Here is a 27663-nt window from a genome sequence, read left to right as displayed (position 1 = left end):
ATTTTCTGATTAAAATAAACAAATATCTCTTCTCATTTTCTTATATGAACAAATAATAAATATGAGTTGCTGAAGAAAAGGAAATTAGAAATTTGACACAGTAAAAGAAAAAGCTGATTCTACCCAAATATGTCAGCACATGCTCAAGTTACACCTTTAATATACCAACCCAATAGCAGTGACACATCGTCATAGTTCAATTGCTCAATTGTTGGTCACTACTACAATTGTTTCAAATAATAAAATAAAATGACAAGAAAATTCTTTCAGAGAAATTCTCACCTTTCACTAAAATAATTGCCTGCATTTGGGATGTGCAATGATGAAGACCAAACATTAATTATTTGCAAATACATTATCAATAAATTGTCCATACAATACTCAAATTTCTTCTACATGATGCAGCTTTAAACTCAGTATTCAGCTGCTTTCTAAAAAAAGTCTGGAATAAGCACTCTAAACAAGGTCAGATTTTCATAACAGGTTTACATATAGAAAACCAAACTACACAACAGACAGTGACAGAGACTCAATGATGGGTGCCATCTCCATTATCCTCCATCTCTTCTGCATCCTCAAATCTTCGATCATTGATTTGAAGCTGTAATAAATTAAACAGGATAATAGGTAGATGAACACAGAAAAAACAAAATTTAAAGAACGTGACTTCCCCGTTTCACAGATCATTTACATGGGTTCTACAAGCATTGCAAATATTAACGTAGACAAACAAATATAATATTGTTCAAAGATAATATATATTTTTTTAAACATCTCAACTTGCAGAAAATAATATTCCAGCCAGTTTGTTTCTCTTGTTGCCATGGAACTTGAAATTCAAACTGTAACAAACAGATGCGATAAGTAGAAATATGAACATGTTCTGTTATAACATTTTGAATTGAAAATAATGTGACCATTGGATAAAAAAATCATATAAAATATATCAAGTACATAATTTTTCATTCACCAAAAAAACTTCATAATTTTCAAGCAAATAAAAGAGTAATTGATATTTCATTGCACTCTTTCATTTTAAGAACTAATAAGTCATTTAAATTATAAGTAAATGTTAATTATTATATAACATTCCAACAAATATTTATATTGGTATTGTATTGAATGTTACTAAGTGGTATAAGTACAGAAGTTTGACACACAATGGCAATTAAATCTGGTCCGTTAGATTATACTTACAACTTACAATATGCTGTAATTCAGATGCATAATCCAAGTTCCTTATTCTCATTTTAAACGTGTAACGTTAGAAGGGCTATATCCATGTGTCAGAATCAGACTGCACAAACAGAAGTAGATAGAGAATAACACCCAACCTCAAGTATTGTACGAGCTAGGTCATGATTTCCATTTGACTGACCAATAGAGTTGGCTGGATTGTGAGCGATATAACATTCGTCCTCTGAAAGAAAAAAAAAAAACAAGAATATGTTTAAGAATAATATAGTAAGCCTAAACAAAGATTAAGACATGCACACATACCTGCTTCTTCATCTACCATCTGATCAGCACTGAAAATCCAGTCATGTTCTTCTACTTCCTCTGAAAGAACAGAACAACTCAGATAGAAAAAAATGCAAGAGTGAAGAAATGGTATATGTACGTACAAAATAATACTTACCATCATTTGGTTCTGGATTAAGCTCTGCACACTGGCAGAATATAGAAAAGAGAGTGTCCACTGGAAAACAAAGACACACATAAACAACTACAAAAAAACAAGCAAATGTGAAGAGTGGTGAAGACAAGAAAAAAAGATACATTGAGTAGGATCAGAGGGAATGAGCCTCATTTCTGTAACATTGGACAAATCTTGTTGGATATGATTGGATTCCGAATCAGAGTGGTCGTCATCAGCTTCTTCAATGTCAATCTAGAGGAATAGGAGGAAGAATGAGAAAGATGAAAGGGGAGACGTGTGAAAAATAATAGAATTACAACTTGTACCTGGGTATATAAACAAGGAAGAGGGTAGGCTTCAGGGTCTGTAGAGACAGCATGGAGAGATATTGATAAAAAATCAACAGCATACCCTTTAGTCTTGTCTACATCACTCACCCATATTACTTGCCTGTATGTAAAACAAATTATGAAGAATACTGGATAGAGCACACAAAAATACAAGAGAGTTTATGAATGAGAGAGGAGAGGAGAGAATACTTAGTAGTGATGTAGAGCGTGCCAGGGGATTCTCGAGGAAGGTTGCCAAGGACTATGTCCGTGCCAGGTTGTACCCGCATCAGCTCCTCCCCATTCTCATTGTCAAGGACAGGCTCTCCACTACAATGTATCTCTCTCACTCCTAACACCATTTCTTTTCTCTGTTCTGCTTCTAAATATCTGGTCAAAACCAACTCCAGTCACACTCCAGGATGCATTTGGATAGAGAAATTTAAAACTTTGTAAAGAATTTAAAAAGCGTGGAAATGTTAAAATATAAATTCAAGGACTCGTGGGAAGCACCAGTTTCACTATAGTTAAAGGCTACAACATAACTACATCTCAGTGTAAAATGAGAAAGTTCTAATCACTCACACCACAACTACTCCGTCTATTTTATACATATGAAAACAATCATATACGAAAATGCAAATAGTATATGAACTTTGATTGGTTAAGAAACATGCTGTTAGCCCAAAAATTTCAGCAAAAATTAACTATTTGTTGGGTTGGAAACTAGAGACAAGGGAAAAGTGAAGAGTCACATATATTAGACATGATCTGCTTGATAACAAAGAATGTAGAAATCTAAAACCATCAATATTTCAATTATAATGAAGACAATATATTGATATTTACATATATCATGTTTTGACTGCTTACACTTGAGTTAAGCTATAGTTCTGCCCCTATGACAGTATGTTTACCGATATAACTACCTCCAACTATTGGTAAGATGTTGAGTATTTACCTATAGCATATCTAAGAAGGGCATTCATCACTAATTTACACCATTATTTAAAGAATGGAATCCATATAACTAAGAGCTTGCTCAAAAATAATTCAGTCAGAGACCAATTTTTGTATTTTATGGGGATGTGTATTTACAGTGAAATAACAACTGACAAGACAAACAATTGCACGGTACAGTGTATAAATAAAAAGTGTTACGGATTCTGTATGGTCCAAGAAAATCCAGTAATCCAATGTCATATAGCAGATAACATTGTGGGCAAACATTGGAAGCCACGTAACAGTTAAATTATACAATATTTATCAATTATGTTACATACTTAAATCCCAAAATCCTCAACCCAGTACAAGGAATCAACTACCATTCAACATGATGTAGGGAGTCTCAGCCACTGATACAATATTAAGCCTCGTTTCTCAGATTAGAAGCAACAAAAATAAGTGAGAAGCACAAGTCACAGACCAATATTACCAACACTAATTGAAATTTGAAACGGGATCACGTACTCAGACTTTCCTTCAAACATATTATGAACATGATTTTAGTAGTGGCGAGACAATAGAACAAGACCAGTTAGTAAAATAAAATTCAAGCACCACAGCAAGGTTCGTGTTGATATGATGGAAAATAAACTTGACCGAAAAAACTAACAAATAGAAGCGGTAATTGCAGAGGCAAAAACATTAAAAATTCTTTGAACACAAGCTAGAAAACTAGAGTGAGAAAATCATACGAAAACAGTAAATAAAAGGAATGAGAAAATCTTCAATGTGAGAATGAGATGAACCTGAGACGAAGATGAGTGAAGAGAAAGAGCTGCAGTAATGTGAAGAAATTTGAAAATGTTAGGGTTTTAAGGGGGGTTTGGTTTGGGTCAACATTATATCCAAAATTTAGATAACCCAAGGCCACTCCCAAACATGTTTCTATCCATGTTATTGGGTATATATAAATTCAATATAAAAAAGTAAATTCAATTTAAACAAGAAATTAATATGAAATTAATTAAGTACTATCAATAGAATATTTATACAAAATAAATAAAATTATTATACTATATGGCACAATTTTATTATTTAATTAAAATTTCGTAAAACTTAGTTTATAAAACATATTTTAGGACAGAAAACTCAAATATATATATACACACATTATATAAAATATTTAATACTATAATCTTTTTGTTTTACAGAAATATATAAATAAATATATTGTTATATACAGTATCACAGAATTTCTTCTATTTAATTCAAGCTTTGTAAAATATATCTTATAAATAATTTTTTTATAAAAAAATACTTATATATATACTCATGTAATTATATATATGTTATCAAAGTATATGATTGATATAATATAAAAGTTAATATATATACATAAATTAAGCTTGTATTGTTAATAAAATATTTAATATTAGATTTATATGTTTCACTTAAATCGTTGTTAGTTTATTTTATGTTAACGTCCTTTTTATGTTACTTTATCATTATTTACGTGTTTTTATATAAAAATACAAAAATTAATTGAGTCTTTATTTTTTTTAAAAATTGTGTGTTTTTAATCAATTTTTTATTAAATTTTTTGTTTTATTGAATATTCACAAAAAAAAAAATCATTTTAGTGGTTTGATGTTTGATTTTACGGTTAAACTACAGTTTAATTTTGTGTTTGTGTGTATAATACTAAGAACTTATAAACTATGTAGCAGTGATACTACACAAACACGGAGATACATATAATTTCAAAAATGTATGACATGAGGACACACATCTATATATTATATAATTGACAATAAAATTTTATGTGCACTAAGTATGTTTTAGTTTTTTGTTAGTTTGTTCAAAATGATTTGTTCCTTCTTTTTATAATCATAATAAAAATTTATATATTAAATTTGAGTTTTTAGAAAATTAATATATTTCTCTTCTTTAAAATTATGTCAAAATTATGTCAGATCCGTGCTTGAATTATTAGAAATTCAACAAATATTTTTTGAATTTGACATTTCACCTTATACGTATCCTACAAGTGTCAGACGAGTGTCGGTAATTGATACGTGTATCCGATACAGATACGTTATTTAAGATGAGTGTTTGAAGTTCATTATTTATAAAACAATAATATTGAAAATACTTAAATTTACCATAAACTTATAACTTAACTAAACTAATTTTAATTTTTTAGAATAAACAAATAGTGAAGGATGGTCACGTCACTCAACTAACAACAAATACTTAATTAAATAAAAAAATAATCGAAAATATATGAATTTATAGTATAAACAAATAATTAGGCCTTAATATTGTTAATACAAGTATTTTGTATTTAAGATACATGATTTGGTTGAAAATATATTTTTAACACGAGAGTGTGGTTTGGTTAAATGTATTGTGTTAATAAAAATAATAACTTTTAAAAAATTGTTGACTAATAAATTTTAAAAGTAATTTCAAGTGTAAACAAATAAAAAAACTAAATATATTAGTTTTTAAATGTAGGTAGAAAAAAATAACTCTGATAAAAATACTTTACAATTTTTTTCAATAACTCATTTAAAATTGAATCACTATCAAAATATTTTGTCCTTTTTTCCATTTATCTATTTTCCCATTCCTCCCATTTCTAGCTCAGATGAGTCTGAACTAAGTTTTGAGCATGCAAATTATGAATTTTGGATGATAAAATTGGGATGATTTGTGAATTGTTGTATCTTTATTACATTGAGTAAAAATATTATGTTGTAATAGAGACTCATAATTTTACTCATGATTTAAATCACATATACTAATATTTTAAGTGTTGAGAAGTCGAACAAAATTTAATGTTTCACAAGAATATATACTTCGAGTTATGAGTGAATATACTTTAAATTTGTCATAATTTAGACAGTTGAGATTTGTATGTGCGACACGTCAAATGAGTAAGGTGTTAATATCTAACAGAAAATGCTTAATATGAGTATTTCATAAGGTGTTTGTAAATATTTTTTAGTGAATATCTTTAGACATATAAATTTATGTTTAGTTTATATGGTTATGTATGCTTATATTTGATGAAATGAAATGAATAGGAATTGATTTATAAATTTGTTAATTAAAATGCTTCTTTTATATACACTTATATCATTTTTTTTCCAATATATTATTTTTGCATCTGTTATTTGTATAATAATAATATAACTACGTACACAAAAATATTAATAAACATATTAGTATTTACATAAGTAACATCGAAAAGAAACTTAGCTAAAAAAACATTTTAAACCTTATTTTGTGAAATATATATATTATTTTTAAAATATTGATAGTTTATACATGATCTCTCTAATATAATTATCTTTTGGTTTATGTGTGCTTTATTTAGTATTTTTTAACCTTAGTATCTTGAATGTTCTACTGTATGTCATCCTTGTACAACACTATATATAACTTTAGAGTTAAACAAATTAATATATAATTAAATTATACTCCGAAAAATAATATCAGTATGGTCTTTAATGCTATTAATATGATTGTAAAAGATAAAAAAAAAACAGTTTATAAAATACTTTAAATATTTTTCATTTTTTTCTCCAGAAATATATTTACAAAAGTTTATCCAAATAAACCTTTAGTGGAAGAAGATAAAAGACATTTTTGTGTGAGATCCTTAATTTTAAAGGAATAAAGTTGTTACATATGCAAAACTTAGGAGTAATCTAAATTGTTTATGCAAAAGAATTGATTACAAGTATAGAAATATTAGCTTTATATGTTTAAAGTTTTAAGATGGTAATTCAATAATTGAGAAGCACAATAAGTTATTTTTTACTTTTTAAAAGAAGTATTTAAGATATTAATTAACATTTATTTTATTTTAATGTAATAATTATTATTATCTACACAATTAATAACAATTTTAATGCAAACACATGTTTTTTTTTGCATCTGACACGCAGACGCAATTATGCATAATTTTGATTATATTTAATTAAGTAACATACTTATATTAATATCATTTATATTTTACAGGTCTTTATTTAATGAAAATGAAATAATAATTAATTACATTATTACGTACATTATTATTTTAAAACTAATTAACACCACTTTAAAGTATATTTATGAATCATAATTAAAAATAAAATTAAATATATATTTTTTTCTATATTATGAAAACAATTTTTTTTTCAGTTCAAATTTTAGATCATTAAAAAATTATAGGATAAAAATAATTAGAATAAATCATGATGAATGGGAAATGATGAAGTCCCTCCACTAATAAAAAAAAAACTGTGTTTTATTTTTTATAGAGATATCTGATTAAATAAATATATATAGTAAATACCAAAGTGGAAGCTATTTGCCGACTCCACTCACCCACCACTCCTACAAATTCCGGTGGTAGCTCTCACCAACTCCACACCCAAACCCTAAATTCTCCTCAATTTTCAATCTTTCAATCCATGTTCTTCATGTTTGCGTGAATTGGGAACATGCTGTGTCTGGGTCGATTCGCCGGGGTCTCTTACCCAAACAAATTCTACTCTTCCTCTTGGAGGGACAACGCCAACAACAGGTTTCTGCCTCTGAATGCAAGCAGGCTCAGATGGCGCTTCATGGCTCAAGAATCCGACTCTTCTTTTGCCCCTTCTCTTGACGCTGATGCTTCAGATAAAACCGCTGCTGCAGGGTTCATTTTTTGTTTTTTCTAAGCCTCTTATGTTTAATTTGGAAAATCCGAAGTTGTTCCTTCTGTTTTACTGATTTACGTTTTTTTTTCTCTTTCTACAGATTCTGCATCATAGAAGGCCCCGAAACGGTGCAGGATTTCGTCAAGATGGAGCTCCAAGAGATTCAGGACAACATTCGAAGTCGGAGGAACAAGATTTTTTTGCAAATGGAAGAGGTCTCATACCACATGTTGCTATGCTAATACTAAATATTTCTTGCACGTCTTGTTTTCTTGATGTAACTTTTGGCACTAACTAGTAGATAGTGTTGACGGAGAAGTCAAAGCACTGATGATTTAAGTAAGCATATAAACTTATATTAGGTTCACCTGAGAAACTATTCAAGCTCAACTTCAGGTTGTTCTGTTACATAGTTTCCCAGATAACTGGCCTTTAGTCTTGATTACTGTCTTACTGAGGCATTTGCATCGTTGACCCTGTTTTAAGTGACTTGACGAGTGGATGATGGTGCTCTGTATGAGGTTTGATTTATTAAATTGCTGTAACTATTTAGTAGAAGATGAAGATCAGATAGAAATCCTTCGATAACATATTTAATATTGAATGAAAGATTGTTGGAATTTTGAACATGGAAGTATAAGATGTCTTTCCTTTAATTTTATGTAACATTTCTGAATCTTGACATCTCATGTTTGGTGATTTCATGGATGTAGCTTATATTTAAATAATAGAGCGAGATGTTGTATGATACTGGTTTTTGTGAGAACATTTCATTTCAAATTGAAGGCCACACAGAGAAAAAGATTCTTCATTTGGATATTTTATTACTTGTAGTTTCGCTGTACTTCTGTAAAATAGTTGGATATTTCATTACCTATAATTTCCGTGCTTTCTGTATTACAGATATTGAGGTGATCTTGTTGGCTATGGCTCTAGTCTTCTGTATAAAAATTATATTGATCTAATATTTTCCTTCATCGTTTCCAAATTTAATACAAATAACCTGTTGAAAAATCAAATTGTCATACATACATTATACTCGCTGGCAAGCCCTTTTCTCAAACAACATCCTCTTATTTTGTAGGTTCGGAGGCTTAGGATACAACAAAGAATTAAAAATGCTGAGCTTGGAATTATAAAAGAAGAACAAGAGAATGAACTTCCTAACTTCCCATCATTCATTCCATTCTTGCCTCCTTTGGTGAGTTTCTTTGAGTTAGACTTTGCTCTGAATCCTCTCAATTTTTTCATTTAATAACAAGTCACGTTGAGTTTGTCATTTTTGTGATGACCATGGAGAATTTACTTTATACATATATTATTTGCAGACCTCAACAAACCTGAAGCAATATTATGCAACCTGTTTTTCTCTTATTGCTGGGATAATTCTTTTTGGTGGTCTCCTTGCACCCAGTGTAAGATTTTCCTGCATCTAGTTATGTGTTTACAATATTGAATATGCTATCAAATATGAAATTAGGGAGGATATTTCTTTTTTGGGTTGCTCCCTTTGAATTTTTCTTTGGATTAAATAACTTTGAAGGGATTTAGTATTATTAATTTTATTTTTATAAAACATTATCATCAATGTGAACCCAACTCTTTGTACTGGTGCAAGAAAAGTACATATTCTACTTCACTTTTTTGCTTCTCATTGATAAGAAAAAAACATGAATGTCAATCACTGTTGAGAAGGGGAAGACCTGAGCAAAAAATTGCTATATTTCATCAATTATTCAGAATATTTCAATAAATTAGCTGTCCCTCTACCTCTTTTTAAGCTAATATTGGAAGTGCTTAATCTAAGCTCTATCAATGCATTAGGTTAGGAGTAACTAACTAATTACTTCTGCATAGCGCTGTCCTTAATTATGTTTTTGCTGTGATGATACTATGCCTAGGAGGTACTGCAAATTGATTGTTAGTTACTGCTTTATTTGTTTATTTGTCTATTCATGTTTATTACCATACGAGCTATTAGAAAATGACGAGCTTAGATAACAAAGAAAACAGAAGAGAATAGATCACTAATCTGAGTGAAATACAATACAACTTATTCTGAAAATTAGAAGATTACAAACGTATTCTTTGCATTGAAGAGACTGAACTTTATATAGAGCATCTGAAGCACCAAACTGAATTTGTAAGTCTGTATAGTGGTAATAGGCTGTGATAACTGATAACAAATTATAGGAAAGTTATTATATAGCTATAGTAACAAATAATGAGAGACTGCAAGGCACACTAACATACGCGGATGAAGGCTAAACTTAATAATAGAAAGAACTGAGATTTGATTTATACATTTCATTTTTTTATCTATATTTCATGGTGCTTTTAGTAAACATGAATCCATTAGTTTAGCAACATTCAGTCATTGCAACTCCTTTTTTTTTTCTCAGCTGGAGCTTAAGCTTGGACTAGGGGGCACATCTTATGCAGATTTCATTGAAAGTGTACATCTGCCTATGCAGCTGAGGTAGTACCCTTTTTCTAATCTGCTGTTGTCTTGTATACTTTCTTTCAGGAGCAGCCATGGAAATTAGTGTTATATTCCCAGAACCGGATAATATTGAAGTTTTATAAATAAAGCTGCATGTTATTTGTCTGTATACGGATATATGATCAGTGCTAGTTCATTGCTGCTAAAATGATTCCCATTGCATTCTCCTTATTATATCCTAACAACTAAATTCTGTTGAATATTCTAGTCAGGTTGATCCCATAGTGGCATCATTCTCTGGAGGAGCGGTTGGAGTAATCTCGGCATTAATGGTTGTTGAGATAAATAATGTAAAACTGCAGGAGCAGAAAAGATGCAAATACTGTCTTGGTACTGGTAAGATTTCTAAACCCCTTCTGATATCTGCATTTTAGGGTCAAATGTCTTCATGATGGAACTGAAGGATTCTGTCATTCTTCTTCCGTTTGCAACCTTTCATCTTCTTACTGCAATATGGTTTCTAGTTTCTAGTTTCAAAGGAAGAGGTGGTGAAGCAAAGTCTTTAACTATTGCAATTAAGAAGGAACATATAAATGATGAAACAAATGAAGCTTGGGGCATTTCCTATTTATATGATTCCAAGCTGTATTCACAATAATCCTCTTTATTCTCAGTTTAGAGAATTCCCCTGATATTGTCGTACTCTGATCCATTGTCCACAATGTCAGTGTAAAAAAATAACATCTTTACTTATTGTAAGGCTATCTTCAATGTAAGGGTTATATGTCATGGAGTCTTATTTTATTTGTGAATCTCAGCATGCCACATCTTTTTTAGACCGTATAAGTTTTTGCTCCAACACAAGGGTTTTATAAGACCCACACTTTTATATATATTTTTTTATTTATAATGTAGGTACAACTTTGCAAGATAAAAAAATCTTTTATTCTTATGATGCAGGGTCTTAAATTTAAGACCCTCCCATGCCACTTCAGCATGCTCCAATAATGGTTTCTTGTATGAACTAAGTTTAAAGCTTAAAACCCTGATTATGATCCCTGCATTGAAGATGCCTGAATAATAACATAATTGCACAAAACTGTGGCATTGAGTTCATATCTTACACCCTTGTGAAACAAAGTGCACAGAGGTCTGGAATTATTTATTGCTTATCACTCAGCTTGCATGGTGTGAGTTTCATTTGTCAGCCAACTGGAGATTTTATTAATCTATCTGTCCATGCTAACTGCAAGAAAGTTGACACATGTATTGTACTTTTGCTGTCAGGATATCTTGCATGTGCTCGCTGTTCAAGCACAGGAGCGCTTGTTCTGATTGAACCAGTATCCACAATCAAAGGTGGACACAAGCCTCTTTTACCACCCAAAACTGAGAGATGTTCAAATTGCTCTGGATCTGGCAAGGTTGGTCACTTACAAGTATTTCATTGCCTGGTAGCTTTACACTAGTTAATGTAGAGAACAGCCATAATCTACTTAACTAAAGCTCAACGCCTTTCATTTCAAACATATTGAAATTGTTGCCAACAACAGTATTAAAGTTTCAAATCATTACATTAGATGTTTTTCAAGATTTTTGGTTCATTGTATGCTTCCTGTCTTAAGCAGGATTTTAGCTATACTTCTAAGCCTTTCTTCAGGAGCTTTTGTTTTGAGTTGAAGATTTTCATACCAAGTTTTACCTATAAGCTTCTAAAATAAACATTTTTAAAAAATTGTTTACTTGGCTTCAAATTCGCCTTTAACCAAAATCAATTTTGCAAATAAAAAATAATTTGAAATCAAGTTTACAAATGGCCACCTAAACTTTTGCACACCTAGGTAAATTGGGTACAAGTTGTTTAAATGCTATAGGTCCACAGCAACAGTGGTTTTGTTGAGAATTATTTTTTTACTGTCTTGCACTCTGATTGCAGGTTATGTGTCCAACATGCCTTTGCACTGGAATGGCCATGGCAAGCGAACATGATCCCCGAATTGATCCATTCGATTAGAGGTTAAACAATGATAGTATTCCTAGCAGGCAATTTGAATTGTTTAATTTGGGTGTTATTTGTTTCCCTGGTGGAGAAGTGAAATTTCTGTAAATATTTATAAACTCCAAATAATAAAAAGTGGTTAAGAATGTATAGACAGCTTCACATTTTTATGAGGATTAAAAATGGTGCAACGAGAGATATCATATTTACTTTTTGTGGATGGCTGCATTCCCTTCTCTGCTTTCTAATTTGTAGGTGTGTTTTACTTGTTTATGGTTGTTGGGACGCAACAATCCCTTATGGACTGTTTCTTCCTGCACCTCCATATATTATTGTGCTACTCCATAGATTTATTAAATCCTTAAGCAATTTTTAAAAATTATATGTATTTTGAAAGCTAATTTAGTTTACTCCAGAATATATTTTTAAAATATGATATTTTGGATTTTAGATTACATACTACGATAATACGGAAACTACGATGTAATTTTGTAATTTAGAAATTTATCAGGTATATAAGATAAGACTTTAAATTATCTTAGAAAAGACTTTTTTGAACTATGAATTATTTGAATTATTCTAGAAGTTAATTACGAATTTAGAAAAAAAAAATATGTAATCTAAAATATTAGATAAAGATATTTTTGGAATAAAAAATTTATGGAAGTTTTTGGAATACAAAAAATTATGAAAGTGAGAAATTGGAAAGTAAAGGGCTGGGCTGTTAGGAGAAGTATCAAAGTCTTTTCCTGATAATAATGCTTTAATGATTTTGACATAAACAAATAATATAATATAACGTCATTTGCTGATAATGTAAATTTTTAATATGTAATTTATTCTAAAACTGAAAAAAAGGACTTAAAATCAGTTTTAGTCCTATAACTTCTGTTAATTTATAATTTTTGATCCTCATAAAAATTTAGTTTCATATTTAATTTTTCAATTTTTTAAAAATTACACATTATGATCTATTGCTAAAAGCTTTTTCATTTGTAAAAAGAAAACGTTGAAGTATTTTGACGAAACCTTTGAATCTAAAGTGAATTTACATAAAAAGGAAATTAGAATGTTGACTTTTCAAACTAATTAAATATTGATAAATTAAAAGATGAAATAATTGTTTATTTTCTTTTATTTCCAAGATCACGCAAAGAACACTGCTGCTTAGTCTTCAGATCAATTTAATAATTTAGTTAAATTATATCGCAATTATAGAGATCACGCAAAGAACAGTGCTGTAGAGACTTGAGAATAATTTAAGAATTTAGTTAAATTGTGTTGGAATTTAAAAGATAATTAGTTAAACTATATTTTAGTTTGCAAAAATGATTGGGTTGTGACATCCTTGAATGAATTTGGTATAAAAATATATTTACAGTAATATTAAAAAAAAAAGTGGGTTTTATTGTTAATTTATGCAAAGTAGAATGGTTGAGAAATGAGGCTATAAAAAGAAAGTGGAAAAAGAGATAAGTGTGTTGAAAATGTATTTGAATGTGTTAAATAGAAAGGAAAGAGGAAGAAGATGGATAGAAATGTTGATGCGGAGATTGTGATCGTTGGAGCTGGTATTTGTGGCCTTGCAACAGCCCTTGCCCTTCACAGGTTTTCTCTTTTCTTCTTCATTTTCATCATTTTCCATTCACCAATCACAATTGCATAAGCTTGGATAATTGCAGAAGCATTGTTGAAGAAAATGATAATGACGTATAATCCTTTTTTTCCAACATAATTTTTTTTATATTTCTACTTGTACAAAATATATATGGGAGAAAGTCTCTTCTGAATTATGGGAAAAAGTTTCTTCTGAATTCGTTTTCACTTTGTCCTTTCGATTTCTTCGTTCTTTCGCTCACGTCTTCTCTCTTGATCATTCGTGTTTATGAGAATTTCTCTCTTTCTTGGCATGTGATGTGATACCTATAAGAGCACCCGGAAGATTAAGTCAATGGACCTATTGGACCTGTCACATCACTTTAATCTTTCTATTTATCTCACACTAATTGATTTTTGTGTTTAATTAATTTTATTCATGTATTTATGCATGTCGTTTATTAACATTGACACTTGTGTGCTTTTCTATGTAATATTTTCAACCTTCACTCTCTGTCTTACTCGTATTTATGGGAATTCTTCTCTGTCTCTTGGCATGTGATGTGGTACCTGCAGGAACACTCAAAAGATTAAGTCAGTGTTTTGTCTGGATTAACACACAAAAAAAACTAAAAAATCTAACTAAACATTCTATCCATTTACACTACTAGCTAACGGACCTATTGGACCTGTCACATCACTTTGATCTTTCCATTTATCTCACATTAATTGATTTTTTACTTAATTAATTTTATTAATGTATTTATGCATGTTTTTGTGTTTTTCTCCGTAATATTTTCAATCTTCACACTCATTCATATCTTCTTACGACCTTTCGATCTCTCGGCATGCACACTTTCTACCTGACCGGTTTAATATTTAATAGGAAATTCATTTTTGTATTATATAAACTCATTTAAAATTTTGATTTCTAATGCAAATAAACATTAAAATTACTTACAGATAATTTTTGCAGATGAAAAATGTAATATCCACATTTTCATTGGTTTATTGTATATACTGTATTTGCAGTAAGTAATTGATTAGTTTCAGGAAGAGGATTAAAAGTGTGGTGTTAGAAAGATCAGAGACGGTAAGAGCAACAGGAGCAGCTATAATAGTGCAGGCAAATGGGTGGCATGCACTTCATCAGCTTGGCATTGCTTCAACACTTAGACAAACTGCTATTCCAATACAAAGGTAAACAACATTATCCTTATTCTTACATATATTTCAAAGGAAAATGTTTTTTATTTTCAAATTAAAATTATTTTAAAACAGAAAAATATACCTTTACAACTCATGAAATAATACATCTTAATCTCAAATGAATGTTTTCAGGGGAAGATTCATATCTCTTAATGAGGCTGAGCCAATGGAATTTCCATTTGGGTGAGTGGTAGGGTAATAGAAGTAGAAATAGTGTGAAATAAAGATTGATATTTATGTATAAGGGTTGGACCACTGCTGAATTGGTTCCTATTTAATTATTTTTTATCGTTGATAATTTTTATTTTTTGAAATAAAGATGTTATAGTTAACTTGTGTTTTGGTAATAAATGGAAGAACAGGGTTAATCAGGAATTTCGTTGTTTAAAGCGTAGTGATTTGGTGAAAGTGATGGCCGATAATTTACCCAAAGGGACTATACGAACCAACTGTCAAGTGCTTTCTATTGATTTAGATCCTGTAACAAACTTTCCTCACCTTATGCTTAGCAATGGAACTGTCATTCATGCCAAGGTATATTTATGTCTATTTCTTTTTAAAACATTTCGTATTAATAATTAGAACATTTCATAATGTATAAGTGGTTGTTTATAAACTGGTTTTATAAGATTGAATTAGACTTGTTTTAGACAAAAGGATTAGCCAATCTTAAGTTTTAGAAATCCAAGATAGTCGAGAGTGAGTGTACTCTCAACTGGTATGTGAGAGATGATCTTTCTTGTTGACGCCCTCTCTGGTATATATTGATAAAATTCATCCTAATCTTTTCGATTCTGGTCCTGATTCTGTCTTGATTGAGTCATTAAGACTAGTTAATTTAGAATCCCTTAGCTTACACCAAAGTAACATTATGTTCGGCCTTATAGTTTGAAAATCGACTTACTTATTACATAATCAAGTTCATACCCATCACCCTACATGTTTCACGGTCTCGGGCAGAGACTATTAAAGCTATTTTAAGATTATGGTGAATTTTATCAATATATACCATGTGAGAGATGATCTTTCTTGTTGGTGCCCTCTCTAGTATATATTGATAGAATTCATCCTAATCTTTTCAATTCTGATCCTGATTATGTCTTGATTGAGTCATTAAGACTAGTTAATTTAGAATCCCTTAACGTACATCAAACTAACATTATGTTCGACCTATAGTTTGAAAATTGACTTATTACATAATCGGTCCCATACCCATCACCCTACATACTCCCGAGTCTCAAGCATACGCTATTGAAGCTATTGGGAGATCATAATCGGGTCTAGGCTCATCACCCTCCAAGACTCAAGTTTAATTCTTAATAAAAGAAATTATGGTGAAAATGTTTGTGTTTATCAAATACTCAATGTTAACATGTTTATGTATACTGGTATAGGTTGTTATTGGATGTGATGGTGTGAATTCTGCCATTGGAAGCATGTTTGGGTTATACAGAACCACACTCTCCCTCTTCTCCACATGTGTTGCACGAGGCTTCACAAATTATCCAAATGGTCATCAATTTGCCAGTGAATTTGTTATGATGAGCAGAGGCCAAGTTCAACTTGGAAGAATTCCAGTCACAGACAAACTCGTTTACTGGTTTGTCACAAGGCTAAGAACTTCTAGAGGTCACCAACTTCTCTTATCTCATACATGCATGTTAAAGGTTCTTGATCTCATTCTAATTAAACTTTTCATAACTATTTAAAAAATTGCAGATTCAACAATTTGGAAAGACCCAGTTCTCATTAGACAATCCTTGATGGAATCAATGAAAGGTTTCCCAGAAGGGCCTACGGAGATGATTAAAAACTGCAACTTGAGCTTCTTGCACCTCACTGAGTTGAAGTATAGGGCACCATGGGAGTTGCTCTTTAACAGCTTCAGGAAAGGAACAGTGACAATTGCTGGTGATGCAATGCATGCCACTGGGCCATTCGTTGCACAGGGTGGCTCAGCCTCCATAGAAGATGGCATTGTTCTTGCTAGATGCCTGGCACAAAAGAAGTTCAACAATGCAAAGAAAACAGAAGAAACTGAAATAAACATTGCAGTGGCAGAGGAAGCATTTGATGAGTATGTGAGAGAGAGGAAGATGAGAAACTTTTGGCTCTCTTTTCATTCCTTCCTTGTTGGGAAGAAGCTTGACACAAAATCTTCCATAATCAGATTCATTATCCTTGCAATCATGTCAACTCTGTTCAGAGACCCAGATTGGCATTCCCGCTACCATTGTGGAAATCTATAGGAATGAATATTAAGCTTTAAATATTCATAATTTCAAATACTATTCTATTGTATATCATGATACTTTAAATTTTTATTTCATATTTCATATTGCATTGGACTTCCAAATATCACCTTCACACCATGTTAGTTGTGTTAATAAAGTAGTAGCTTTTAGGTGTTATTACTTTTGTCATCAAATTTAGTGTTTTCTAAGTGATGTAACATATAGTTGGTATATCTTTTATTACATTATATTTTGTAAAGCATTATTAGTGTAAATAATATATTTTACATTGATATTAGAAGATTTATTACATTAATTTTATTGTCGATGTAGATATCAATTATGTAACAAATTTATCACATTTTACATCAGTTTTATAACTGATGCAAAGTATAAAAAAACTAGTTTGTGTTTAAATGCATATGTGTGGAGACAACAAAAAAATCTTAATTAACCTAATTCTTTCCAGACACAAAGGCACGTCTACAAGCAAGGACGGAACCAAACCTAGCAACACAATCCAACACGAAAGACTTTTGTGATCTAAAAATGTAAACACACAACTTGAAAAACGAGACAATAGTGCGGTGCGATGAGAGAGAACACCAGAAGGAGAAGATCAAACCCCAACCAGTGGCGACGAAACTCTCGCACCACGACCAATGTCACTGGTGCTCCAAATAACTCAACCCAAAAACGAAATGAGAATGAAAAATGTGGCAACCATGAACTGTACGCGATACAACAAGGAGAATAAATGGTGAATGGCTCACACCACGGTGGCCAACGTTATCGAAAATCCAAAAAATCAAACTAAACACGAAAATGTAAAAGAACACTGAGTGCGCGACGCAATGAGGGAGAAGGGAAAGCATAAAGAAATATATATTCTATATAATTTATTATTATTTTTTAACAATAAAATAAATAAATAAAGTAAACATATTAAAATAACTTAATAAATTAAAAATAACTAAAAATTGTTTTAAAATTTTATTTTATAAATATATTGATATAAAAATTGTTATATTATATTAATCAAATCATTTATATTTTTTCAGTTCAAATCTACTATCTTTCTATTAAGTCAAAGAACTTCACTTTCTATTTTTTTTTCAATTCTATTATTCTCATCTCATTCAAGTAAGAATGAATAAAGACATCTTAACAAGTGAGAGAAATATTTGGTGAAAGAAACAACTATGTGCAACTTGTCACATTCATATTTGACTTGACTATTGGTTATAATGGCCATCTACCTATGCTTATGAATATTTTTTTTCCATCAAAGAAGTATTGACATTTGGTAGAAACAAGAACTCACACAATAGATATGGGTGGAGCCCACAAAAGCATAAAGAAAAATCATAGAAGAATAGTGAATAAAAGATGAAAGATTAAAAACATACTTTTCCAAGCTATTGGTCGAACCACCATGCTAGTAGAAGAAGAAGGGTAAAGGCAAGTGATTTACTAACCTTTAAACCTAATCCCTTGATAAAGATAAAAGGGTAAGGACAATCACTATTGTAGAATGTTATGAGTAGCATGAGATAAGACACTTCCAAGTGTTTGAAGTATAAACTATTTTTTTTTTCTAATTAGGGATGGTCAAAATTATTAATTAAAAATAGACATAATTTTTTTTTGTTAATATATTTTTCTCAATCATTTCTATATTTAAATACAATAATGTGTTTATTGTGTTTAATTAATAAACAAGAACATGAGTTTTTTCATAAATTTATTTTATGATTTAATTATTGTTTTAACTTAAGTTTATTAAAATAATAATAGTATGATCCATTCTTAAAATATTATTTTTTTTATCTTTAAAAGTCATCTGATATATTATTATTGTGGATACTAAATAATGCAAAACTTAACAATTACTTTGTATTTGTGATATATTTTTTTATACTTATTAAAATATGATAACAAAGTAGTAATTATAAAACATGAAATTATCAAATAAGAGCATATTTTTAATAACAAAAAATTAATCCCAATTAAACGACAAATATGTGACTATTTTGATATAAAGAATTGATTTGTTAGGTTGTGAGTACTAATATCTTATGTCTGTCCCAATTCAATGCAAAAGGTCTCTAAGAAAATATTACATGTAATATATGAAAGTTAAATATGATATATTTAATCAAATTATATGTTAAATTAAATCTATCATTTTCAATTTATTGAACTCTAGCTTAAATCTTAATTAGTTTAAATCTTCAATAATTAAAAATACTGGATCACTGTATAAATTATTTATTGTAATTTAAAATATAAATTATAATTTAAAGTACTAACTTGTTCACATAAAAATACTACTTTATTAAACTATTTCGTTATAATATGATTTATATATACATATGTATTCATTAAAACTTTTAGTTATATGAACTTAGCATTTTATTCAGTGCAATACAAACTTATAAATTCTCAATATAAATTACACATTTTAAAATATTTATGATAGTAATTCTAAATATAATATGATTAAAAAAATTTAAATTTTTATTTCATAAAAATATTTATTTTGTGCAGTGTGTAATTTTATTTAAAACATTGTTTCAAATTATAAATAAAACTGACAAAAAAAAAGTGTGGGTTTTCCTAGGAAATGAAAGACGCGGGGTTTAACGTTTTATTTGAGTGGGAGAATGAAAATTCAAAAAATTGTTGAAAAGACGCCAATTCCCAAATATAAAGGTTTTAATCAGAACCGCCTAATTCAGATTTTATCGTCACCCGCTATGGTTTCTCATTCTTTATTTCACCCGTGACACGTAAGCGTATTATAACAGTGCATTGATAGATTTTTCATCACAGCAGGTTCATATAAATATTACTCCCATCAACTTTTCAAATACATATTATTACTAAATCCAAAGGATTCCACTTTCTTGTTGAATTAATATTTATGTCAGTTGATGTATAAAAGTAAAATTTACCAACCAAATTTATAATAAGTAATAATTTTTAAATACATAAATAAAGTTTATTGTAATTCATCATTTTCATACATAAATAAATTTAAATATAACTATAATTTAGATTTATAATGACTATTTTAAATTATAATATAAAATTAATTTTAAATTCTATTAATAGATAATTAAGAAAATCAACTATATAAATATAAACAACAGATTACCTAAGATATTTGAGTCAACTAAATAAATATAAACAACAAAGAGAAAAATGTTTTTATTAAAAAGATCAAAATTTAAAGCATCTATTTTATTATTTCATAATATTTTAACATAATTAGAAAAATAGCTGTATAGAATTCAGGATATATCTTGAATTGAATTTCTATTAAAAAATTAGATTAATAAATAATGTGGATAAATATATAGTTGACAGTAAAAAAAATATTATAGAATGTAACAGATATAGGATAAGCTTTTGTTTGTAAAATATTAAAAAAGGAAAAATAGTGAAATTGTCTGAATTAAAAAAAGTAATTGAAAATGAAAAAAGTGGAAAGTTAATAAATTGTTATTATGCATTATATTTAAAATGCTAAAAAATAAAAATAAATACATTTGTATTTATTAAATGCTTGAGATATTGAAAATGAAAAACTGAATGAAATAATTATAAGAAAATTACTAATTAGTGGGAGAAATAATTATATTCAAATATATAAATTAAATAGATTTTTTATAGAAAAGAGAAATATAGGAGTAATAATAGAAATAGAGAATGAAAAGATGTGGAAATTGAAAAGGCAGTTGAGAGAGAAAGGGAAAGTGAACCGCCATGAAAAAAGGGAAAATGACAAATATGCCATCAAGAAAAGTGGATATATGCAAAAATAAATCAACCATCTAACCCTAGCGACTAGCGCCTTCTTCTTCTTCTACCCTCACTCTGCAGCCTTTTCTGTTTCACTGTTTCAGCGTTTCAGCTTCCATAGCCTCTCAATCATACTCTCCTCCATCACCCTCTCATCTTTCAGATCTCTTCTCCCTAATCTTCTCTCAAACCTCCACACTCAATCATGGTGGTCAACGAGAGACCTTCCAAGAGGATGAAGAGGAGGGTCACGGCTGATCTCTACGATTTCCTCACTTTTCCGGCCACCGCCGACTCCCCCTCCGGCCAACCCTTCCGGACCTGTGTCCAACGCTTCCTCTCAGACCACGCGCGCATCACCTTTCCTCCCTCCCTTTTTCCGTCCCTTATGACGTGGCAGATCTTGTTCCGTGTCGGAGACCTCGTCGACGGACCCGATCTCTCGCCGGCGGTCGTTACTCTTGACATTGTCGAGGAGGATGTTACCCGTTCTCGCACTTCTGTTTATTGTGACCAGTGCCGAGTCGTTGGTGAGCCCCCACTCGCCGAGTCTGTGACTCACTGATTCTGAACCCATGTATTTCTCATTAGCTTAAAATAAAATTAAACAGGCAGATAATTTTAATTTTTACTAATTAATCCACCTAATATTTCTCCCTTCCAGAATTTGGCTGAAAATTAAACCAAAACTTTATAGTATTTTCTTTTTCCTACTTCCTCGTAGGCCAAATACAGTAAATATATTTTGCCCATGTTTTTTTTTATGTATGTATTATTATTATTATTTATATATTTATAATAATGTAGTATTAATAATTTAATAATTGATAACAATATTTAGTGTGGGAAAACAGACAAATATTAGTGATATAGATTTTTATATGGGGCATATGGGAAATGTATGGTTGTGCTCTAATGCTGACTTTATGTTGAAAAAACAAAGGGTGGAGTGGGCATCCGGTGTGTCGAAAGCGATACCATTTCATAATAAGGGCTGCGAGTAATGCGGTCGAACCATATCAAAGACCTTGTTCAAGATGTGGGAACCTGCTCCAATTATCTGAAACAAGGTATGCATATTTTTATGGTTTTCATTGAAACATTTTCTTTGGGATATTTGAATGCAGAGTAACTAATCTTCTGCATGGCTGTAGGTGTAAATCGTGTAACTTTGCCATCACTGTGGATGACCTTGAGGACTGGGTGTATCTTCAGATTGAAGATAACACGCATCTTCTTCATGGTGTGGTCCATTCCAATGGTTATGGTCACCTGCTTACACTTAGTGGAAGAGAAGGTGGCTCGAAGCTTCTATCTGGATTTGATATTATGGATTTCTGGGATAGGCTGTGTACATCAATTTCTGTGAGGTTCGAATAATTTGTTTTCTTACATTTGGCATCTGGATGGGCACCACCCCTTTGTTTTGAGTTAACTGTGTTGTGTTCTTGAGCAGGAAGGTTAGCGTGATGGACTTGTCCAAGAAATTTGGGCTGGAATACCGTTTGCTTCATGCAATCACCAAAGGACATTCCTGGTATGGCAATTGGGCTTATGAGTTTGGAACTGGCAGCTATGCTCTTACCCAAGATGCGTACAAAAACGCTGTGAATACACTGTCGAATATGCCCTTGTCGTCATTTTCGTTCCACGGTCGGGGACCACGAAGCCGCTTGGAGTGTGTCATTTCTCTTTACCAGTCTTTGGCAGAAACAGAACTTCTGAACATTCAAGATCTGTTCTCCTTTTTGTTGGTATTGATTCATGAATGTCGTAAGCCAATAGCCACGACAAGTTTTAAGCAGACCAGTAATCTGTTGTGTACGTGGACGGGAAATGATGTTGAAGAGGTGCAACATGCTCTTGTCAAGGTGTTGCTTGCATCGGGGGCGTGTACTGAGTCCAAATGGGTGACAAGGCGTGCTCTCAAGGGTGCAGTATGCAGGGGTGTTTCATCTCCAGAGCTTCTTGACTACTGTCTTAAGCACTTGCCTGGGAAATTAGCTGCCAATGGGATGGTGGTTTGTTCACGATGTAATCCAATTTCCAGTGCAATCGAGTTCAGGTGAGGTTGAAGATGACATGGCTTTTGTCAATTACATCTTAATTAATGTATCTAAAGCTTGTGTTATATATATATATACTTAATAACAGGTTGGGACCAAGGAGTAATGGATTAAGTACAGATTTAAGCTATCCTACAGAAGGGCAACTGATCTCTGACTTGAAATTTTTATTTGATTCGATAATACATCCTGAGAAAATGATGTCCTACAGACCTAGGATTATGAGGAAAAGGGTTGCTGATTCAGCCAGGAAGCTCCTTGACTGTAAACAATTTATGAAGGATTACAAGCCATATGAAATGGCCATAGAACTGCCTTCTGTGATTAGGTTGTGGTGCCATGTGGAGCTTTCTGATCAGCCTAAGGAAGATCCATGCCCACCGCCAGAGCTTATTGTGTTGCCTTTGAATGCCACCGTTGCTGAGCTCAAGAGCGAAGCCACTAGTGCTTTTCAAGAGGTGTATGCAATGTATAAGAGGTTTCAAGCTGAAGAACTCCTGGGATATGGGTCAATCAGTGATTCGCTCACCGTAAAGTTATTGCTCGGAACAAGTGGATCAGTCCGAATTCAAGGTAAATGCCCAGCCAAACATGGGCTAAGCAGATTCCGAATGGAACGAGGAACTGAGGCGTGGAAGGTTGATTGCACCTGTGGGGCTAAGGATGATGATGGAGAGAAAATGTTAGCATGTGATACATGTGGCGTTTGGCAGCATACCAGATGCGCTGGAATTGATAATTCTGATGGCATGCCTTCTAAGTTTGTATGCATGAGATGTGTCAGCTTGTACCGTGAGGAAACTAAAAATTCGCCAGCATCTGGTGAGGAACCTAACGCGACCTGTAAATTCAACTCATCTTGCAGAGATGAGGCAGTAGGAAGGGAATGTCCAACAGTTTCATGTAACATAACTGTGAATTTTGGTGTACGTTGAGTGTATAGCTTTTGTATATGTATCTGTATAGTTTTTAGTTGTCTTCAGCTAGGATTTTATGTGAATGGGGCCAGTCCAATGTTTTGTAGCCTCTTTTTTTTGAGAGCTTAGGCCCTGCCCTGCAGTCAGTCCAGCTTGGCTTTATCGAGTTCAACGTATATGAATCGACAATGACAACTTTGTTTTATGTTTATTTTATTATCTTGCAATCATTTACGTCATCCCTAAGGAAAAAATGAAAAATATAACAAATAAGATTAGTCTATAGGGTTATCTTCTAAAAAAATCGTTTTTAATATGGTTCTTTAGTGGCATTTCAAGTTCAAATATTACACAAACTTAGGAATTACGTTGCCTACTTACTTGAATTGAATATAAGATGGGAATTTTTTTAATTGATGGCGCACAAAAGAGATTTCTATCCCTTGGATTTTATGATGACGGAGTGGCTTTCCATATGAAAACTTTAACAGCTTCTCTCTGGCTGGAACAAGTGCATAACAGTGGTTAGGTTCAGCAAGTAATAAATCAAACATTCAACAATTCAGAGAAATGTTAAACTAGCTTCCAGTTTCAAGATTCTTATTAGTGAACTTAATCCATTGAAAGAGATGTTACATTTAAGTCAATCATAAATGCAATAGCTGACAAGATTTGTGAAATAATATGCGGCTTCTGAGGTGAGTTTAGCTTTGCCATCAGTTTGTACTTAATGTTAGACTGAAAGGGGGAGAATTGGCCTGAAGATGACAACCCACAAGGCTTATAAGAATTTATCTTACGACATGGCAAATCAACAGAAGAAACTGACTGATCCATACAAAAAAACTAACGAGGAAAACCGTAAAGAGAAATGCATGCTCTCTTTTCAAACAAAGTAGGCCATTTATTGGCTGCACTGATATACACAATAGTGAAAAGGGTAGCCTACAGTAGTCTAAATATTTTAAATTCAAGGCAAAGTTTAAACATACATTGTCCAAAAAAATTAAGCACCTATACATCCTAATAAGGAATACCAAGCCATGAAGCTAATACAAAGAAATGGTATAAGCATCTGAAAGACAAGCAAAACCCTCCCTTAAAACCTACCCGCTAAAGGAGGAGAATCAAACCATTTAACTACTCCATCTACTTGATACGAAACTTAAGCACTCTATAATACCCAAATCTCTATTATTATCAATCTCAGCGTCAAGGAGAACTATCTAGTCATTTTATATTTCTGTAGACCTTGTAGATATAACACATATGTGGGCAAATGTTTGACTAAAAGAGAAAAGGAAATCGGCCATTGTGAACTGGAAGCAAATAGCTCTCCCTTCCACTAACATAAACGGAAAGACCGTAGGTTCAAAACATGGAAGTATCGACATCGACAGTATTATCATAACAACTTTCCTTAAAACAGCCATATAAATTACAAGTTTAATTTTTCATTTGGTTCCTATAGTTAAAAACACTCATTTTAGTCCCTATTACCTATAAATATTTCCTTCTAGTGCCTACACATATAATCTTCAATCACTTTTAATTCTCATTGAAGGGATTAAAAACGGTTGTCTAGGATTTAAAATATGATGTTTTAAAATAGAAATTAAAAGAACAAGGGCTTTTAGTTATAAGAACCGAATAAGCCATTAAACATAAATTATATTGCTAAATGCAATTAGGTTCTACAGCAGTCATTCCAAAAAAGATATCATCACTGTTTTTTAGATTTAAATGGCATAATGTTGGGTTCAACTTTTGGGTGCTTCATTATGGATAGAGAAAGTCTCACGTTTAGTCCTTTCATACAAGTAGAGACATAAATGACATGAAATGGGTTAGAAAAGACATATTATTGTACTTAATGTAATTTATTTCCCTTGTACCAATAGCCAAGACAATTTCCCTAAAACCTTATAAACAGAATGAAAACATGAAATTATGCCATATGCAGTGATGTAGTTCCACTTTCTGTTGTAATCACATTTCCAGATTTCGTTTCTCATTACTTTCAGGATTGGATGGGTAAAGTAGAATTGATGCAATGAAGCTAAATAACTAATAATTTAGATTAAGGTATACGATATGCAATCAAAGAGCAAGTAGTGTTCAGAGGAAGCATCCTTAAAAAGCAATAAGAAATCATAAAACAATCAGCTAAGCACGGCTTTTCCATGTATGCCTGCAAAGCAACTCTTGGCAGAGCGATTTTCAACTTAACCATCATCATGTGTGACAAAATAGAACAAACTACTATCCTTATCAAGCAAATAAAATAATAGCAAAAATATTAAATGTCTACACAATCAAGGATGTAGAACAAGCTCTTCACGGTGGCGAGGGAGTATTGAAAGATTAGTAAAAAATTGTGAGTCTCTTACTGACGGAATAATGCCGCGGTGACGAGATTTAGATCTAAATATAAACTAACCGAATTAATCTAAGTAAAAATTTTGTATGATCTGGCAACAATGAAGCAGGTAAATGTAATTGCAGTTCGAACAAGAATTGAGATATACATCTGGTGACTCATAAGAACCTCGTCACGGCATTGCATTGAAATTGAAGTAATGCAAATCGATCAAATCCAGAAAAAAAAAAAAAAACGGTTACGGTGTAGTGGCTCACCTCTAATTTAACGGATGCGAGGAGAGTGACGGAAAACCGATTGCTGATTCCTCCAAGTAGAAGAAACGAAGGTACTCCACGGTTTGTGATCGAATTCAGAGATTGTGTTGACGAGGAATCACTGAGAATCTCGCAGAGTGCAGAGACGTTGGGATTAACGTAGCTCGTGATTTCTATTATAGTTACAACTTAGAAGCCCTAATCCCAATGCTTAGGGTAGCGCTGCGGAACAAGTTGAAGTGGACTTCAACAATGAGAATGTTCTTGAATGCATTCAAGCAAGAGAGAGACTAGGGAACATGTTTTTAACCGATTAGTAATAAGTTTTAATCTTTTTTACGATATTCTTCGGCCCATTGGGTCTCTTATAGTGTTCTCATTACCACAAACCCATCTACCACGTCACATTTTAGGTAATCATATAGTAATAATTAATAAATTTTATATAATTTTATTACAAATTTTAATATTATTATTTTAATATTTTTTATATCATTTAATTATAAATTTATCTTTTATTATATATATTACATAAAAAATTATATACAAATCTTTGTTAGAGATCCCACGTCAACTAGAGATTAAAGTCTTTCATTGTATATAAGTGAGTGCAAACCTCAATCTCATGAGCCGGTTTTATGGGGTTAAGTTAGGCTTAAAGTCCACTTCGTAGCATGGTATCAGAGCCATTTTCAAGCCTATCCTAGCGAGTATTTGTTGGGCTTATCAGGCCACCCGCTATCAGGCCGCTATCGGACCACCCATAATATATAGTCCCACGCACGAGTTGACAGTCTCGGTGTGAGGGGTGTGTTGGAGATTCCACGTCAACTAGAGATTAGAATCTTTCATTGTATATAAGTGTGTGCAAACCTCAACCTCATGAGCCGGTTTTATGGGGTTGAGTTTGGCTTAAAATTCACTTCGTAACAGTCTTGGAGTTCTCAAACCATATTTTTATCTAATCAATGAGGTATTTAAAATGGTTATGGAGTTTATGTGAGACATAGTAAAATAGTTTTTTCATTAGATTGTACATTTTATGAAAATCTACTACAATGTATTTTATGAAAATATTATAAACTTTTTTTAATCTCTCTAAAATTAATTTTAGATCATTCAATTTAATTGTTTTTACATAGTTTATTGAA

The 27663-nt window shown here is 31.5% G+C and overlaps 4 protein-coding genes and 1 long non-coding RNA gene across 7 annotated transcripts; 3 read left to right on the top strand and 2 right to left on the bottom strand.

Moving 5' to 3' along the window:
• Nucleotides 1-320: 320 nt before the first annotated feature.
• Nucleotides 321-3848, bottom strand: LOC137828295 (chloride conductance regulatory protein ICln). The gene is made up of 8 exons (XM_068634797.1): nucleotides 3720-3848; nucleotides 2179-2358; nucleotides 1966-2089; nucleotides 1780-1891; nucleotides 1640-1699; nucleotides 1501-1560; nucleotides 1335-1420; nucleotides 321-601 (listed from the first exon to the last, which is right to left on the bottom strand). Exons 2-8 carry the CDS (start codon nucleotides 2328-2330, stop codon nucleotides 530-532), a joined length of 666 nt encoding a protein of 221 aa, XP_068490898.1. The 5' UTR covers nucleotides 2331-2358; nucleotides 3720-3848; the 3' UTR covers nucleotides 321-529.
• Nucleotides 3849-7243: 3395 nt separating this feature from the next.
• LOC137812007 (protein ORANGE, chloroplastic) lies at nucleotides 7244-12260 on the top strand. The gene is made up of 8 exons (XM_068613913.1): nucleotides 7244-7603; nucleotides 7705-7819; nucleotides 8689-8805; nucleotides 8933-9019; nucleotides 10007-10083; nucleotides 10316-10443; nucleotides 11335-11471; nucleotides 11984-12260. The coding sequence occupies exons 1-8, from the start codon at nucleotides 7407-7409 to the stop codon at nucleotides 12059-12061; spliced, it is 936 nt and encodes a 311-aa protein (XP_068470014.1). The 5' UTR covers nucleotides 7244-7406; the 3' UTR covers nucleotides 12062-12260.
• A 1314-nt stretch (nucleotides 12261-13574) lies between these two features.
• Nucleotides 13575-17262, top strand: LOC137826261 (monooxygenase 1-like). The gene is made up of 6 exons (XM_068632163.1): nucleotides 13575-13654; nucleotides 14696-14842; nucleotides 14984-15034; nucleotides 15214-15385; nucleotides 16246-16480; nucleotides 16571-17262. Exons 1-6 carry the CDS (start codon nucleotides 13575-13577, stop codon nucleotides 17098-17100), a joined length of 1215 nt encoding a protein of 404 aa, XP_068488264.1. The 3' UTR covers nucleotides 17101-17262.
• Nucleotides 17263-20793: 3531 nt separating this feature from the next.
• On the bottom strand, nucleotides 20794-26813 carry LOC137818212 (uncharacterized). 3 transcript variants are annotated; one of them, XR_011082044.1, is made up of 3 exons: nucleotides 26513-26788; nucleotides 24257-24377; nucleotides 20794-21459 (listed from the first exon to the last, which is right to left on the bottom strand). It is a non-coding gene; the product is annotated as an uncharacterized lncRNA (long non-coding RNA). The 3 variants fall into 3 exon arrangements; XR_011082046.1 differs by lacking the exon at nucleotides 20794-21459 and adding an exon at nucleotides 23890-24117 and having other exon boundaries at nucleotides 26513-26813; XR_011082043.1 differs by lacking the exon at nucleotides 20794-21459 and having other exon boundaries at nucleotides 24164-24377.
• LOC137818209 (PHD finger protein At1g33420) lies at nucleotides 21098-24086 on the top strand. Its single transcript, XM_068621491.1, has 5 exons — nucleotides 21098-21422; nucleotides 21836-21962; nucleotides 22047-22262; nucleotides 22349-22957; nucleotides 23047-24086. Exons 1-5 carry the CDS (start codon nucleotides 21098-21100, stop codon nucleotides 23891-23893), a joined length of 2124 nt encoding a protein of 707 aa, XP_068477592.1. The 3' UTR covers nucleotides 23894-24086.
• Nucleotides 26814-27663: the final 850 nt, after the last annotated feature.

Source organism: Phaseolus vulgaris, chromosome 11, assembly GCF_000499845.2.
Source record: "Phaseolus vulgaris cultivar G19833 chromosome 11, P. vulgaris v2.0, whole genome shotgun sequence".
In the NCBI taxonomy this organism is placed as follows: domain Eukaryota; kingdom Viridiplantae; phylum Streptophyta; class Magnoliopsida; order Fabales; family Fabaceae; genus Phaseolus; species Phaseolus vulgaris.
This window is presented reverse-complemented; position numbering and strand designations above follow the sequence as displayed.